The sequence below is a fragment of the Cydia strobilella genome, chromosome 7 (assembly GCF_947568885.1).
Source record: "Cydia strobilella chromosome 7, ilCydStro3.1, whole genome shotgun sequence".
Lineage (NCBI taxonomy): Eukaryota > Metazoa > Arthropoda > Insecta > Lepidoptera > Tortricidae > Cydia > Cydia strobilella.
The window spans coordinates 8608991-8626857 of NC_086047.1; the positions used below are offsets into that span (position 1 = coordinate 8608991).

Sequence of the window (17867 nt, forward strand, 5' to 3'; positions counted from 1 at the left end):
CCGGGGTTAACCGGTTAAACCTGGAGTTACCATGGTTACCCGTACAGTTTGACACTGGGTTAACATTTTAACCGGTTAACCCTGGGTTAGTGGGAACGGGGATGATGCAAGTGGCACTTAGGCACTTAAAACGTACACGCTAAATGAACGCTGTAAAGACAAAGTACCATACGGTACTTTGTTTATTGTAGATACAGAATTGTACGGCTGAACGCTCAAATTTTAAACATAATATATTGGGAGTTTCCAAAACTTTATTTTATATCTCTTGTTCATCCATTTATTCCCATTTGTTATATAAATAAAAAGGATTAAAATCATAACAGGAACGAAATGCACGCAACGTTCCGGACGAGCAAATAAAACGTGTTAAATATTCACGAGTCGTTCGCTTCGACCAAATTAAAATCTTTGGAAACAAGCAAACTGACTTTCGGTAGGTATTAAAACTTGCAAATGGGGTACTAAAAGTTCGCGCAATAAAAGGTTCATTTTAACAAAGCAATTGCATTTATTATACATTCATACCTATTATTAGACACGATATCCAGTGCAATTTTGTTATACAAGTTGTCCGTGTTTACTTTACATATTATTTTTACGTCATGTACCAAGTGGGGCTTTACCGTGCGACTGGTGCTGTAATATGGGTACCTGCTGCGAATAGTTCTTATCTATATTTAGCAATGGCTGTTGTACTAAAATAGGTAGTAAGATAGGCACATGAGAAAGTGCTTCATAGAGCCCTTACGGTGGGAGCAGCAGGCAGCCACGCGTACAGAATGGTGGGTTGCGATAAATACTAAGATCACAGAATTTGAACTCCAGCGGCGCTTGGAGCTGGATGCCAAGCGTGACGAAAAGCCAGACCACCTGTGGCAATACAATGGTGTGCTCACATGCCCGCAATGTTCGCAAACTTTTACAAACAAGATCGGTTACGTCAGCCTCTTGCGAGCACACCAGCGACAGCAGCAACGGAGTTGAAAGCAGTCGCCGTGGCCGTATCGGCCGTGGAGTTATTATTATCTCTATTTATTTTCCATCTTAGGCTAGGTCATTTATAATATGAATATAAAAGTAAAATATAAAAACACTATTATTATTTGTATCTCCTTGGATTTCACGAGCCTTTAAATCCCGGTCTTTTGATAGGCTTGCGTGGGGATATAGGTCTAACACGTAGATGCCCCTTGGAGAGCTTTAATGTCATGTAGAACATGTATATTAGTAAGATAGGTTACCTATGTATGTGTGTGCAATGTGTGCATTTGTGGCCTAATTCAATTATATGATACTATAGCTTTTGCCCGCGACTTCGTCTGCGTGGACTTAGTAACCCCAGCTAGAGTAAGAATTAAGAATATCGCCTGGAGAAAGTCTTATAGCAATCATTCAATTTCAGCATAATATGCACACAAATTATTAGGCAACTCATTAATTATCTCAATTCCACCATGATTCCACCCCGCTTTTCACTCTCTTAAGGGATGATTTTCAGGATAAAAACTATCCTATGTCCTTCCCCGGGACTCAAATTATCTCTACGCCAAATTTCAACTAAATCGGTTCAGCGGTTTAAGCGTGAAGAGGTAACACACAGACAGACAGACAGACTTTCGCATTCGTAATGTTAGTATGGATTTGATTGTGTTGACTTTGTAACCTTTATTTTAATGATTAACCCCCTTTCATTCTAATAACTTTGCCAGCCTCAATTACTTAGTTAATTTACATTTATCCCTTTCTTACAAATAGATGTCAAAATGATATATTAAGAAAAACGATTAATAGCTAATTGAGCCTTGTACCGTTTGTATAAATAACGCCATACATATTTAAATCATTGAAATAAAGGTTAGAAAGTCAACACATATCAAATCTTAATGACTTCTCAAAAGGTGTTTTTGGCAATGATCATGAGAATTTGTGTAAATTTGAGATCCATGCATTTTTTTTATGTAATTGAATAAGTCTAACGTAGTTTTTGCTCCCACACAGTATCAGCAAAAAGCGCGAGAATCCAAACAATCGTCAAAAGCGTATTAGAATAAGTACGTACTCTACGTTTTTTCGACTTGTATCAGTCATCTTTGATTGTTTTTATTGCAAAAGTTTAGAACGAAAGTTACGAAAGAAAACATTTGCTGTAAGTTTAGTAGGTACTCCTGCAATATGCAAAATATGCCCTTTATAAGAGGTTGCAGAACAATAAGGAAACAGTTTATTGCAGTTTGTTTAAAAGGAAAGGGGATGGCCGATTGCCGCTTCTCCATACAAATACAAACTTAGTCCCCATATTCCTCTCTGGATATTGGCATTATGAAAAACATTTTTACATAATTAATTGATGTATAGTACCGGCCAATAATATATCACCTCCATTTTTTTACGGTATAACTTTTTATATATATTTGTGAGTGACTTCCACCTCACTGCTTTAGGTAGTCTAAAGTATTCCTTTATGTAATGGTTTTTTCATAGAGGTTTTTTTAAATGTATACTTAACTTCATTTTTTTGCTACAGGTTTTTTTGTTAATATGCTGAGTATCCTATTGTAATTTACAGTATTTCATTGCAATATTCATCATATATTTGTATAAAATTACTAGTAAAATATACAAACTAACCTATATTGTTTACTCTCCTACAAGCTCATACAAAAACACTCAAAGGTGAAAGGGCCGGTACTGTATATTAACCATAATGCCCCTGCGTTTGAGTTGTCTCTTTTTTTTTTGATTATTGTATAAATTTGGTGCGAAAAACAGATTTCATACAAATTTTTATTTGCTCCGCGCGGGTCCTCCACTTTCGTCGTAATGTTTTGCCTTATTGAGTTAGTTTTGAAATATTTATCTGATTATTCTTTTTGTTTCTCTATTTCAAATTTTAATCTTCATTTAGACTATTTAGAGAGTCAATACATTATATCAAAGAGACCTTTTTGTACCTAGTTCTACATAAAGTGCACACATAATATGCAGTTTTATACAATGCTGGCGTCATTTCATTTAATATTTCACGTCAGCTTTTTTGAATCAGGAATGTAGGTACCTTGTATCTTCTCTGTGAAAGTGAAACCTTCTTATATTGTGATCTTTTTAGGTTTCCGTACCAAAAAGGTACAAAAGGAACCCTTATGGTGCTACTCGGTCCGTCTGTCTGTCAGTCACATTGCTAAATATCTCGAGAACTACTGAAGCTATCGTATTAAAATTTTGGAATGGTTATGAACAGCGCTAACCGTAACACATTGGAAGTGCAATTGTTTTATTTTATTTTTATTAATTATGAAAAATGCCCAATATAAAGAGGGGGGCAAAAAGTCAAAGTCTAGTTACTAAGTCGAGTGGGATATCATTTGAAAGAGCTCGAATTGAACAAATTAAACGAACTCTCACTTGACCGGTTTTTTAATAAAAACCGGATCGAAATAGAAAACTCTATTTAACATTGGTATACCTATGTAAATAAACAATGTAATTATATGTCAAAGTATAACTTTTATGAGAAGCACATAGCGAGATGACTATAACCTCATATTTTCACAGAAGAGCGACTGCCGCTAGCAACGGCGATACAAGATCATGGGCGACTGGACGGCATCCAGCGCGTACTGTTCGGCTCCGGGCTGCAGTTCTGGCTGCACCGGCTGCTGCTCCTCGACGCGCTCAGCTACCTCAGCCACGGCCAGCTCAGTCTCAGCCTCGAGCGGTGGATCCTCGTCGACATAGACGACATCTTCGTGGGAGAGAGAGGTAAGTCCGTTTTAGCATAGAGTAACTTATACTAGAGCGGTACTGTCATAGTAAATTTTGTAACCCCAGTAAATTCACTGCCATCTGTCGACACACTTTAAAACTAAAAATAAATATTTATAAAAATACGATAAAATGTATTTAAATATGGATAAATGATTTTTTTTTTTGCATTAATTATTTTTATATGATTTTGACCCATGTTCTTTCACTGGTATGCGTTAAAATTATAAATAACAAACGAAACAGTCAACGCCCTCTATACGAGTGTAGGCCAAAACTAGTGGCGCCATCTGATCGAGAATCAAATTTTCGTGATTTTCGAGGCACGTTTTTTCCTTAGACTGTATCCATCTATTACGGAGTTATATCTATCTTTGGTTTTAGTGTGTTCTTGTCTTGGCACATACTGGAAATCCAGATTTGGATTTTTTTAAATGCGCGTAGGTATCCATCCTTCTGAAGCATCCAATCCATGTATCCACCACTCAGAAATAATTGTGATTCAGGCATTTTTTTTTGTAGAAATGTGAAGGATTAAAGATTCATTCAATGACGCGGTAGATTCTACACCACTTCACTGAACACACGTCCGCAAACGTTAGTATAGCTATTTCTGTACGCCACATTTCTGTCTAAAGGCGGATTAATTGTCTACGCCTTGTTCGACATTGAATTTATCAGAAACAGGCTACTTACATCCCGCTTGAAGGCACTGCGAGCAGCCATTGCTTAACCTAATCTGTGGCTTGTCTTGACTGGGAATTTTACGTATCATCATCATCATCTAAGGCACTACAGCCGCGGGTGGGCCTTAGCCTGGGCAAGCAAAGCTCTCCAGTCCGATCTATTTGTGGCTTTCCTTCTCCAACTTTTCACTCCTGATCTCCTGATGTTTCTGGTATACGCCGTACAACCATCTGAGCTTGGGCTTGCCTTTACCTCTGCGGCCCTCCGGTCGGCCTTCTAGAAGGCGTTTGGGTACTCTGACCTCGTCAATTCGTAACACGTGCCTTGCCCATCGCAGGCGTCCGATTTTTATGGTCTTAATGACGTTAGGCTCAGAATTTTACGTATATTCTGACAAAAAACAGTAGAAATTTAATAAAAACTAACTACCTGGTAACACCAGATTTATTGATATGAATATGTGTCAAAAGTAGTCAAAACAATTAAATTGCATTCACATAGTGGCAAACAGGACGCGCTTATGCGGCAGAATGAGATAAATGTATGAATGTTGTTGCTTAATGACGCCCTCCATACTTTATACTCTTTCTTTTGGGACTGTAACAGGTTAAATTTTAATGCTTTATTTTCGGATCTGTATTAAGTAGCCTTAGAAAAAACGTTAATTCTTAATTGATGGAATGGACACCAACAGTACATTGTGCAACGAAGAGGGGTAAGTAAAATTTTGCATATGAGGTCTATAGATTAGAAATAAACATGCGAGTTTGTAAAATTTTTACCCCCGGAGTTACACTTACACACAATGTTTTCATCACACTTGCAAAGAAAAAACTAAAGTTTAAGCGAAACCATTCTTAAATACGTTGATATTTCAGACATTCATCCACCATATTGTAATTTTTTGACTGGTTTGGCATCGAAGGCACGGACCCGTCCGGCATTTAGCCACGATTGATAATAGTGTAAAAATATTTTAACGGCTGTTAAATTAATCAAATTAAATATTTTCAAACATAAACAAAACAATTAAGTTAAACGTTAGTAATTTGAAAGTAAAATTAATTTTATACTTTGACTTTTAACAAGTATTGTACTTAGAACCTACTTGGTTCGTATTAGTGACATAATTTAAAAAAAGCTATAACTTCCGTGGGAGCAAAGTGGACTTTAGCTCCCACTGCACTTGGTTAAATAGCATACTTACGTCACTTACTGCGCAAGTGTGATGAAAATAACTATTTTTGCGTCATTTATAACGGTAAGTACTAGGTCGGTATAACATCATCATTAAATATACGAGTAACACAAAGTAAATGTAAAAGGAATAATTGACATTAGTTATCTACAAGCATTATTTTCTAAAATTAAGCCTGAAAAACCTATTCAAAAGACTCATCAATTATGTTAATCTACCATTACCATTGCAGCAACTTGCACGAAAACCACCAATTATTGACGGATTAATATTAAAGTGCATCGAAACCACACCTTATTGTATCGAACAATTCTCGACGATTCCGAGTGTAATTGGGACTTTTGAAACTTTAAATCTAGTTGGGTATTATTTAGCTGGAATTCGATGCACGGTAAGGCCGATAACTGTTCAGTTTGAGCTAGTTTATGTAACGTCCGATACTATACGAGTATTGGCACTTATTTACATTGAACAAATGTTTAAAAGGCACTAGGTAACTCGCCACGATAAAAAGTAGTCGTATGCGAGGTTGAGCGATATTTGGTGTATATTCGTTCTAAATGACCATTACCTATCACGAAAATATTAATTAGGCAGTTTATCTTATGAACTTTATAAAATACATATCATATTGAAATCATAAAATATGTTACAAATTGTTGGCATTGACCAATATTAGAATATATTTCCAATTCAAATATTACAATCGCCAATTATTATTCAAAGCTGCTGGCAAATTTTTAATTTTGTACCATAAATTGTCAGTATTGTTATACTTATTTATCTGTAAGCAGATTCCCCTGCTCCGCCTCGAGCCATCTTGTATTTTAATCATAACGATATAAAGAAATTTCATTTCTGAAATAAAACTATGAAAACGGATTATATCGCGTATATTGAATTTATAATACATCCCGACGTTTCGAACCCTTTACAGCGTTCGTGGTCAACGGGTGACTGAGGAAAAATTACAAAGTGCAAAAATACCCACATACTAAAAATAATGAACAATCATAGACTATAAACTTTAAGGCTGGTTGTACATGCAAAATCGGTTCATAAGGCTAGTTATACACCACAATTATTTTCAAATAAAGATATAGTTTTAGTTTTATAGTAACTATCGCAACCGAAGTCAATATTAAATTTCATTTCCTCAAACATGAATTTCATTATACACCAATAAACATGCGGGATTTTCTCATTCTTATTCCTAAGTTAAAATAACTAGGCGGGCAATATCAAGCAAGGAAGAGCATGCATGTATACTAATGTATAGTTCGACGACCGGTCTGGGCTAGTGGGTAGTGACCCTGCCTGTGAAGCCGATGGTCCTGGGTTCGAATCCCGGTAAGGGCATTTATTTGTGTGATGAACACAGATATTTGTTCCTGAGTCTTAGGTGTTTTCTATGTATTTATGTATTTGTATATTATATATATCGTTGTCTGAGTGCCCATAACACATGCCTTCTTGAGCTTACTGTGGGACTTAGTCAATCTGTGTAAGACTGTCCTATATATTAAAAAAAAAAATAGTTAAGAATGTTTTGTTCGTACCCTGGACCTGGATAATCTGAGCTTACTTCTTGTATGCGCACAGACATGCCTACCGTATCGTAGACGTATCTGCCGTGTCACGCGCAACTCCGTTAACTTGAGTTACATGAGTTACGGATAGCCAGTCGTCTTTAAAACCGTTAAATATGTATCTTCTAAAAGAAAATTTTGAAAATCTTAATTATTTACCGAGAAAAGCACATAACTAAGTCAGGTAACTTATTTTTTTTGCCTATGACGTCAGGCACAACTCAGTTAACTTGAGTTGCATGATATATCCATGACTGACACAACCAAAATATCACAATTGTTTCTTAAGTTACCGGAGTTAGGCATGACTGGCCGAGCGCTTGGTTTATACGACAACAATATTATTTCGCTTGATTATGTTTTTATCAATGACACGTTTTATCTAGTAAATACGGTATTGTTTATGCGACCACTATCAGACTGAGTCTGAACTTATTTTGTTCGTCAAACATATACTTCTTGTATAACATTTTAAACTTTCGCGGTTTGAACACATATTAAATCACATTTACAAACGGGTCTATCGCAAATTTATTTAACACACAAACAAAATAAACACAATACAGTAACAAAATAAATTCGCGATAGACCCGTTTGTAAATGTGATTTAATATATACTTCTTGTAATAGCTAGGACGCGAATGGTCTGCGTGGAGCTGCGTCGCAGCATGCGGAGGGGGCCTGTCCCAACTGCCCTGCCCTGCAAAATCTGCAAAATGCTGTGCTGCGTCGCCTGCGTTTCAGTATACGCTTAGCCTATAGACGGGTTGACCGATTAGGTTTATATACGGTTTTTTTTTAAATTTAAAAGTTGGTTTTCTAACGGTTCATCCGTTTGTGTTGGTTTATTTTTTATTAAATTTTGAATAATCCACAACTATACGTATATGTTTTACGGCTTATTGCCATCGAACCGATTACCCTAACCTAAACGGTAATGATGTCTCGGACGTCCGCCGTGCCCAAACCACTTAACTGCAGGTACTATAAATTACGATGAAAATAGTAATTTCAGTAGGTACAAAAATAACTTTAATAACCGACGTTTCAGCTGAACATACCGAATATTACCTAGACTTTTATTTTCTGCGCTTCATCGGGCGGTAAACGTATGATATTATAATTCTCGACGTCAAAGTTCGCTACTTCACCGTCGTATCGAGCGTACTGATTCATTAGATATTCTCGTTCTAAGGAGAATTTAATATCCCAGTCTGTACGAAAGGTAACTTGACTGTAGACTGCAATCGCCTTCGTTAGGAATCGATGTGTAATCCTATTGACGTATAGTGTCAGTGTTTATAATTAATATTTGCATACCAGTAAATATAGTACAGTCGAAGGCAAAAATATTGATCCAGACAAATGGCTCAAAAATATGTGAACACAACTTTATTGTCTAAGATGTAAGAGCGTACACATATTTTTGACACTTTGGGAATATATATATATATATATTTATGCCCTTGACTGTACGTTGTTATTGTTATTAAACGCCACGGTATTATAACTTATAAATATAGATCTCATCTTATTTGAAATAATAGGTAATGGAAAATTTGCAGTTTAGGTATGCGTCACGTGTAGCGTTTGGTTACAGAATCAAGAATACCGTGAAATTATGTACGTGATCTTAGGAAACTTAAGGGACTACTTTCTTAGAAATCGAGAATGTTATATGTAATTGAAATATAAATAAACAGTTTTGTTGTTAATGTTGAGGTTCCCTTTATTCTTCAGTAACTGATGAGAAAGTTGCATTTTATTCACGAGTGGAAAAATAATTTTTTGCAAATTTTTAGTTGTGTCCTCATGTCGGATGGTAGAATTTACTGTTAAGTGATGATTTTGAATGATAAATATTTAATAAAGTTAATTCAGATTTGATTTGTAATGTTTTATAGTTAGTCCCATCCCAAAACCATAAGCGGTATTGAAGCTTTAAGTCTAAGGAGAGACTTCGCCTCCTTGTGTGTGTTCTACCGCAATGGGCTGTGCTCTGAAGAATTGTTTGACATGATGCCAACGGCCGCTTTTTATTACCGCTCGCCGTCAGCAGGGTGTTCTTCCTCACACCCTAAAACCTAAATGGTCGCGTACTGTGCGGTTTAAGAGGAATTTCCTCCCGCGGACGCTTCCGCTGTGGAATGAGCTCCCTGCCGAGGTTTTCCCGAGGGGCTACAGTATGAGGTTCTTCAAAAAAGGAGTGTACAGGAGTATTTTCCTCGCGTTGGTGTGGAAAGTGGAAGTTCAAGAGAAGCTCGCTACGCTCGTGCTCAATTCTGGGATCTTTCCCTTGCTCGGCTATTAATATTATCACGATTGGTTTAACAATATTTTGCCCCCTTGTAAATCAAATATTTGAAGAATTGTCAAGCATGAAGAAATAATTTTAACATGTTATCAATTTTTTTTTTATATTCAGGTACTCGCCTCCACGAAGAGGACGTGGCAGCTCTCCTGGCCTCGCAGGCCGCCTTACAACGCCTGGTGCCGGGGTTCCGGTTCAACCTTGGCTTCAGCGCCAAGTACTACCACCACGGCACGGCGCTCGAGAACCGGGGAGACGACGCGCTTCTCAAGAACAGAGAGCATTTCAACTGGTAAGATTTACTTTATTATACTCAAGTGTCCGCCTTCACACATATAGCTCTCTTGGCCTCGCAGGCCTCCTTACAACGCCTGGTGCCGGGATTCAGGTTCAACCTCGTCTTCGGCGCCAAGTACTACCACCACGGCATAGTGCTCAAGAACCGCGAATAGAAAGCATTTCAACAACATTTCAAGAAAAGCCAGCATTTCAAGTTTCACTCAAGCGTCCGCCTGTACCGAAGTGGAAGCGGTAGCTCTCTTGGCCTCTCAGAATTTCACATTCAACCTAGACTTCCGTGCTTCTCTACGGCACAAACGCGCTTCTTAACAGTGAACTGCAACTAGTTAGCTCCGCTTGATTTAGTTATATACCACGTGCCCACGAGCAACTGTGTTTTTGAGGTAATTATAGACATTTTTATTTATTTATTTTATTTATTATTACCTACAGCAACTATTTTTACAGACAGGTCCTAATACAATAGTGTCTTAAATTAAATGAACCTTATTACTACTTACATAACTAAATTATTTCAATTTGAATTTCAATATATTACACAATCATTCCAATCTACGAGTATTCAATTACAGTTACGCAATAGTCAAAAATCTCTATTTATATATATTTCAGTATTACCTTACACATTACACAATTATTTAGAATTTAATTTCAGTATTTTACATTACACATACACAATACATACAGTGGCGTAACTACGGGGGGGGGGGGGGGGGGGGGGCAAGTGCCCCGGGCGCCATCAAAGGGGGGGCGCCAAAATAGGCAAAAGGCAGCAGCAGGGAAACTTTTGTCAGTCGTCAGGGGGCGCAAATTTGTTGTCTGCCCCGGGCCTCCTGGTTCCTCCTCCTCCTGGTCCGGTTATCCTGCCGGTTTTCTCTGCCAGCAGCGGCGGTTCTCGCCGCCTCTCGGTGTACCAGTCCGGCACGCATAACTTGATCTTTTGCAAAATTTCGGGATTGCAGACACGGAGAATCCGAAGCAAGTAACACACAAGTGCCAGATTCCTACGGGTTTCTAATGCGTCGTAACCGACCATGCCAATTACAAATAGTGTAGGGTACATTAGCGGATAAAAAGGATACACTCCATACCGATTCCAGTTTAAGTACCTAGTAAACTTATTTTGTATCCTTTCTATCATGATGTTGTATTTGGCCTCATGCGGAGCCCATATTGCAGCGTTGCATTCTAATTGGCTTCTTACCAGAGCATTGTACAACGCCGAAACGTAACAGCTTTCACGTCCGAGAAGCCCACTGCTCGGTAGAGTACAAAGCCTAGAATTTTGAGCGCCTTTTGCACACACTGACAATATGGTCTCTGAAATACAAGCTGCTATCTATGCGTACTCCTATCTATATAAATAGGACATAACATATTTTTATAGGACACCTTCCTAAGGTGGTCAGTACCCAATGTAGGTGGGAATAACAATTTTCAAGAAACTATACTTTTTGTTATTGATTATGATTAGGGAACACAAAATCTGTATGAAATGTTGATCGAGCCATAAATGTGTTGTGTATTATGTATACTGAACACACGCGCTCAGATTTATAAATTAGATAAGTGTGGTTGTGGTAACATTATGCTAAATGGCCCTTTATGCCTATTCCCGACAGTTTTATAGTACCGACTAACACGCGTCTTTCACGTTGTTAAAAAGTATGTTATTTCATAAATGCATTTTTACCTTTATCTTTTGTAAAAAGTTGTGTGCTTGGCAATTCTTTTATCGGTAAGAAAAAGTTGAAGTGCCTGTGCATTCCGCCCGTGCCTTGGTTTAGAACAAATGAGGTCGCTTGAATGTAATGGCGTAGGCAATATTTCTGAACGATAAAATACCTCTTTATAAGTAAAGGCTTCGGAAATGCTCAGATCTTTAAAGGCAGAAAATTTTATTTTTATACGATGGTTCACGGTACGTCCGAGATTACAAAATACTTCAAAAAACCTTATTAGAGCCAATTGCACCATCCCACTAACTCCAGGTTTAACCGATTAACCCCGGGATAATGGAATGGTGCAAGTGGGCTTAATTAACACAGAGAGGTTGATTATGATTATAAAGACAGAAGTGAAACACGCGTCTAAAGAGAGGCTGCCTTTCTATGGGATTTGATTTCTGCTTTTATTTAATTAATAGTGTGGCCGTAAACCGAGTGTATTGTACGACACACTTTCGACCTTTGTCTATAACGTATTGTTGTGGTTTCTCGCCGAGACCATTTTTACTGTCATTAATAATTCTATTCGATTATTAATGCAACTTTATAACTATTGGGAAAACACTTACGAGTGATACGTGAGTTCTTGGGCTAATTCAACTCCTTAGGCTCCGATTCATGACAACAGAGGTATATAGAAACACAAAATGATCCCTTGAACACGTTTGTTTCAGGTACCCTTTGAACTATATGGAGCGCGTATGATATAGGGTAGTCAAACATGTGCGAACAATGGAGATAACATAGAGAAGATAAAACGGATGATGAATTCACGCTAGAACGTTGTGTTGTCGTGTTTGCAGTGCGTTTTGTTTGATACCCGCATACAAAAACATACATATATTCAGTATACTACAAAATAAAACAATACCGCAACAAAAGTTGAAACGAGCTCCAAACTACGACAAAAACTACCAACCAACTAAACTAAACCTAGCCTGTGACACATTTGCGTCACTACGGTCATTTTGATTTATCGTTGCTAACTTTTCAGGGCGCAAAAACCTTATTTATTTCTCAGAGTGGTTTAAGCGGAGCGCGGGCTGACCGCAAAAACTTTATTTGTTGAGTATCATTTTACACTATTATTAACTCTTTATTTTCGTGAAATTTAACTTGCAGAAAATATTTATCTCGTGTATTAAAATTTTTGTCTTATAGTCCGGTGGCCGGCTGCATGAAAGCACCTGATAAAAAAAATAGAAAATACCTACTCTACGGTGTGGTAGCTGACTTTTATTAGCTTCAACTGCTCTTGGTCGGCCGCGGCTTAACTTGGCAAATTTTGTACAAATGGCAAAAAAGTGGTACAAAAATTCATCAAAAAAAACCTTATCGAAAAATAGAATGAAACTTGTATGGTAGAATAGCTGCCACCGGACTATTAGTATAACTGCCAGTTGTTATCGTAAATGGACAATAATTTATTTTAATTGCCGCTATTTGTGGCCCGCGTCATTATGTGTGATATGTGATTGTTAATTACGGTGATAGATAATTATCACCTTCGTTGTCTTAATAACATTTGGTGTTTCTCACAATACCGTAAAACAGGGTCACCAGAAATCGCGGAGTAAAGGGAGAAAATTTTGGGAATTCCCTTTACATCGTTATATTATAATGTCTACACTACCGTGGCCAAATCTTTCGAGATACAATTATATAGAATATTCAATCCTTAATCTGGTAATACTGATACGATTTTACGGAAATGTCGAAATGGGGTAGTTTTTCTTAAATTTCTCTTAAATAAGCGGGTTTAAATTAAAAATACGTATACAAAATTTAAGAACCAATCTATACAATCCAGCATACTTAAAATCGAGCTAGAAGTTCAACATCGTGTCTATTCACCCTGGTTTACGGTACTAATATCTTAATTTATTTTATAAATTACCTATTCGTTTTCGAGTTTGTAACTTGTTGTAGTTAGTTCATAGTTGAAGAGGCAGGAAAGTTAGCTATAGATGGACGAGTTGGTTTGAGCAAGGAGGCTCTCGAATATACGAGTCAATTCATAATCTATATTTTTTTCGGCTTTGGCCACTACTGCGAGGAAACAAATAAAAATTTTCAATTTTGGAATGTTCTACAAGAGGCAAACTTTTTTAAGGTTTCGTACCCGAAGGGAGACAATCGAAACCCAATTACTAAGCTTACGCTGTCGGTCTGTCTGTCAGCCCCCATCTCATTAACCGTTATAGCTAGACAGCTGTTTTTTTTTTCAGAATGTTTTTCTATTGCCGCTTAACCAACAAGTAATAAAAATTAATTTAAATTAGAAATGATGGGAGATTTTGGCATTTAAAAAAGTTTTTTTTTTTAGATTAGATTAGATTTTGATCTAAAGTCTAATCTATAATAATGTGGAAAAATATTTATATTTTAACGAGTTGGTTTCTTGGTTTTAAAAGGCTAATATTAGTAGGTAATCGAACTGATAACTAAACAATTGTTTAGAGCTGAGGAAAAAGAAGTAGTGAAGCATCAACTGAAATACTGCTGCCACTTTTGTGCCCATAAAGGCGGGATACCACCAGTGTGCGGCACTACTGTGCGGCACAAGCATTTTTGTACTGAATTTGCTTGTGCCGCACAGTGCCGCACACTGGTGGAATCCCGCCTTAAGATTCCATGTTCACAGAGCTTGTGTTTTCATGCAAATCTGCATTAATTTCGCCTAAAGCCGCTTTTACACAAAGGCTGTAGAATTCGTCGCTAAGGTTGGGTATGAACGTGGTCTAAGTCGGCAAACTACGTACTATATATTCCAAGGATAATAACTTGACGTGTATGACTATGATTCTGCCTCGGCTTGATTTACGCTTTGAAAGTCCCCAGTTTTGTTCGAAACTCGAAACGAAATTCTCATGCCAAATGCCAACCTGCCTATAAATTGATCCAATTGACGATCGTAAGTGCGTAAAGGAGCTTTACTTTTTTGAATGAGCCTCATTTGTATCTATTGTATGCTGAAAGTGCGATTTGTTTATTGTGATAGTTCAGCATATCTTTATTTGATCAATAATTTAGGTGAAACTGAGTGATAGATTAAATAAATAAATCAAATAAAATAAAGTTAAAAAAATACACAGAAAGCGAAATACAAGCTTAAGACTAGGTAACAACAGGCGGTCTTATCGCTAAAAAGCGATCTCGAAACAAATCTCGAAGCGAGCGAGATAAGCGATTTAGTATGTATAACTTTGTTTATTGTAAAATAATTACCGAACTATGAATTTAAAAAACGTAGTAAGACTAGTAAGCTCCAAATGTGCTTAGAAATGTTAAAATAGTATCGGTTCTTACAGTCTTTACCTATTTTTTGGCTAGTGTAAAACATTCCCGCAACAAACACCCCGATATATGATCATGTGTATCAAACACTCACCCAAGTTCGCACATTTCTTCGAATTAGCGCCTTTCGTACCTACGCGTTAGCTGTCCCGTTGGCCGATTTCACCATGCTTACGTATTCATCAAAATATACATATATGTGTCATTATCAACCAAAAGGTAACTTATTGTCGGTATTGAGTTATATTAGCTACCAGCATATATAGCAGCTTTCTTTTTTGGTAGTTTCCTAAGACCCGTAATCATAGATGATTTGATGAGATGATTTAAGAGATCGAATACGAATACGGATCTCTTAAATCAATTATTTTACCATACGAAGGTAAAACAGGATTAACCCGAGAATTTATAAAAGCACGTAGTAACAAATATTGGTGTTTTGTTAGTTTAGCTTCTGTGAGAAGAGATAGCACATCGTTAGGATTGCCTCATTGGTCTCTAAATTAGCTAGGTATATTCATCAGATTGTTGACTACTGATGCATACAAGGATGCTAGTACTGCTAACCTTCTGCGTTTTGACCGCTTACTGCTTTTCTCTTAACCAGTCCGAATGTTTCTTAAGAACTATACGCTTATTTCGCGAAGATTTCCAATAAATTACAAGTCGACTACAAATGTAAGTACTTGTATCCACGTTTTCTATATATGGCACCATTCCTATTAAATCCGACCAACATATCACCTAAAAAAAGAAAGAAAAAGGTAAATTTCCATTCGTAATATTTTCGTAGTACTGCTACGCGTTGGCCTACGCAGGCGTAGCAGTTTTCTAAATACCACATTTGCAAATATTTGCGAAAGAAAGTTAATGACCGTTAATCTAGAAATATTGAGCTTCAAAATGATGCTAGTTTCGTATGTAGAATCGTGTATATTCAAAACTAAAAATAATTCCCATTACAAGTCATCTTACGTCATTTTCTTATCACTGATGTAACGTAGGATGAAACGTAATCCGCCCAATGAACGACAAGCTTGCCCTTAAAGCATTATATTTATTAGTATTTGCATTTGTCCCTAGGTTCTGTCACATGTGGAACCACCAGCAGCCGCACCTCTACAACAACGTGTCGCAGTTGGAATCCGAGATGATGCTCAACAAACAGTTCGCCTTGTCACACGGCATCCCGACCAACTCGTGCTACTCGGTGTCGCCGCACCACTCGGGCGTGTACCCGGTGCACGAACCGCTGTATGAAGCTTGGAGGAAGGTGTGGGACGTGAAAGTCACCAGTACCGAGGAGTACCCCCATTTGAGGCCGGCTAGGTAAGCTGATACCGTTATAGAACAGATACTTATTCTCTTCTTAAACAGTTGGTCATGTTACTGACGTTACATCCCGACCAATCTGTGCTACTCCGTTTATAGCATTTACTCGTGTCGTGTATTCTGTGCACGGAATGCCGTATGACGTTTAGGGCAGAGACCGATCACCCTCTTCGCGTCAAAAGCCTTTCGATGCATGTTTTAAAACATTTATACTTTCTTTGAAACAAGATAGGCTAATTCGTTTAAACTAGTATCCAATTTCATGAAATAATACTATGAAAACGGATTATATCGTGTATATTGAATTTATAACACATCCCGACGTTTCGAACCCGTCACCCGTTGACCACGAACGCTGTAAAGGGTTCGAAACGTCGGGATGTGTTATAAATTCAATATACGCGATATAATCCGTTTTCATAGTTTTATTTCATGAGTAACTATCGCGGTAACCGAAGACAATATTAATATCCAATTTATTTCACTATCCCTTACTATAAACCTAGCCTAAGAATAAAGCTAAATTTTTGCAATCGCATACTAATATCCACATTTCCTCCATTATAAGGTTAGAATACTAAAGCTCATTAAACCGTTGACGATTTTATTTTGTTTTGATTTGATTTGCGCTACTTTGTTTTCCCACACTACAAGGAAAGCGAGGGCCGTCAAAGTCATCAATAAGCTAGATCAGCGGTCGATAACCTTTTAGCAGCCAAGGCCCATATAGTTTTTAACGAAGTTGCCTCGGACCGGACTTTGTTAATATTTATGACTTTATCAGACATTGTCTTTTGTCAATATTACATACAAAATAGCCAGGGAGGTTCGCGGGCCGCATGCGACCCGCGGGTCGCCTGTTGCCGACCGCTAGGCTAGATGACAATTTTTTATTGGGACCCATAATACAAGTCTGAAATGAGAGTCAAAGTCGTACTTCACTCGCGAAACGCTTAACAAAACGATAAGTGAACGTGACGGTCAATCTTGAAGTATAGACCACGAAAATTGCATTTTTGTCAGTGAATTATTGCGTTAATTTATGTATACCTACAAACAACCTTTTTAAGGTACAATCAGTACAGGGTTCCGTACCTCAAAAGGAAAAAACGGAACCCTTATAGGATCACTCGTGCGTCTGTCTGTCTGTCTATCTGTCTGTCCGTCTGTCACAGCCTATTTTCTCCGAAACTACTGGACCAATTAAGTTTAAATTTGGTATACATATGTAAGTTTGTGACCCAAAGACGGACATGTAACGTAAACAAATGAATTTTAAACATGGGGTCCACTTTTGGGGGGTAAATGAGAAATATAAAAATAATGTTTTTCAAACTATATCGTGTTATATATCAAATGAAAGAGCTCATTGTGAGAACCTCAAATGTATTTTTTTATAATTTTAGGATAAACAATTTAGAAGTTATTCAAGAAAATAGGCAAAAAATGACCATTCCCCCCCCCTTTATCTCCGAAACTACTGGGTCTAAAATTTTGAAAAAAATACACAAAATAGATCTTTATCTATAGATTACAGGAAAACCTATTAGAAATTGCAGTCAAGCGTGAGTCGGACTTAATTACTTAGTTTTTGATCCGACCCCTACGGGTTTTTTAATGACATTTTATTCACGTTTCACATAAAAAACACATTGTTTAAA

At 37.3% G+C, this 17867-nt stretch overlaps 1 protein-coding gene across 1 annotated transcript in view; it reads left to right on the forward strand.

Moving 5' to 3' along the window:
• The window catches only part of LOC134743153 (bifunctional heparan sulfate N-deacetylase/N-sulfotransferase), a 105044-nt gene that overhangs the window by 60175 nt on the left and 27002 nt on the right, over window positions 1-17867 (forward strand). The window contains exons 6-8 of the mRNA XM_063676497.1: window positions 3556-3762; window positions 9665-9842; window positions 15958-16203. Of these exons, the coding sequence (XP_063532567.1) occupies window positions 3556-3762; window positions 9665-9842; window positions 15958-16203 (631 nt within the window). The remainder of the gene's footprint in view (window positions 1-3555; window positions 3763-9664; window positions 9843-15957; window positions 16204-17867) is intronic.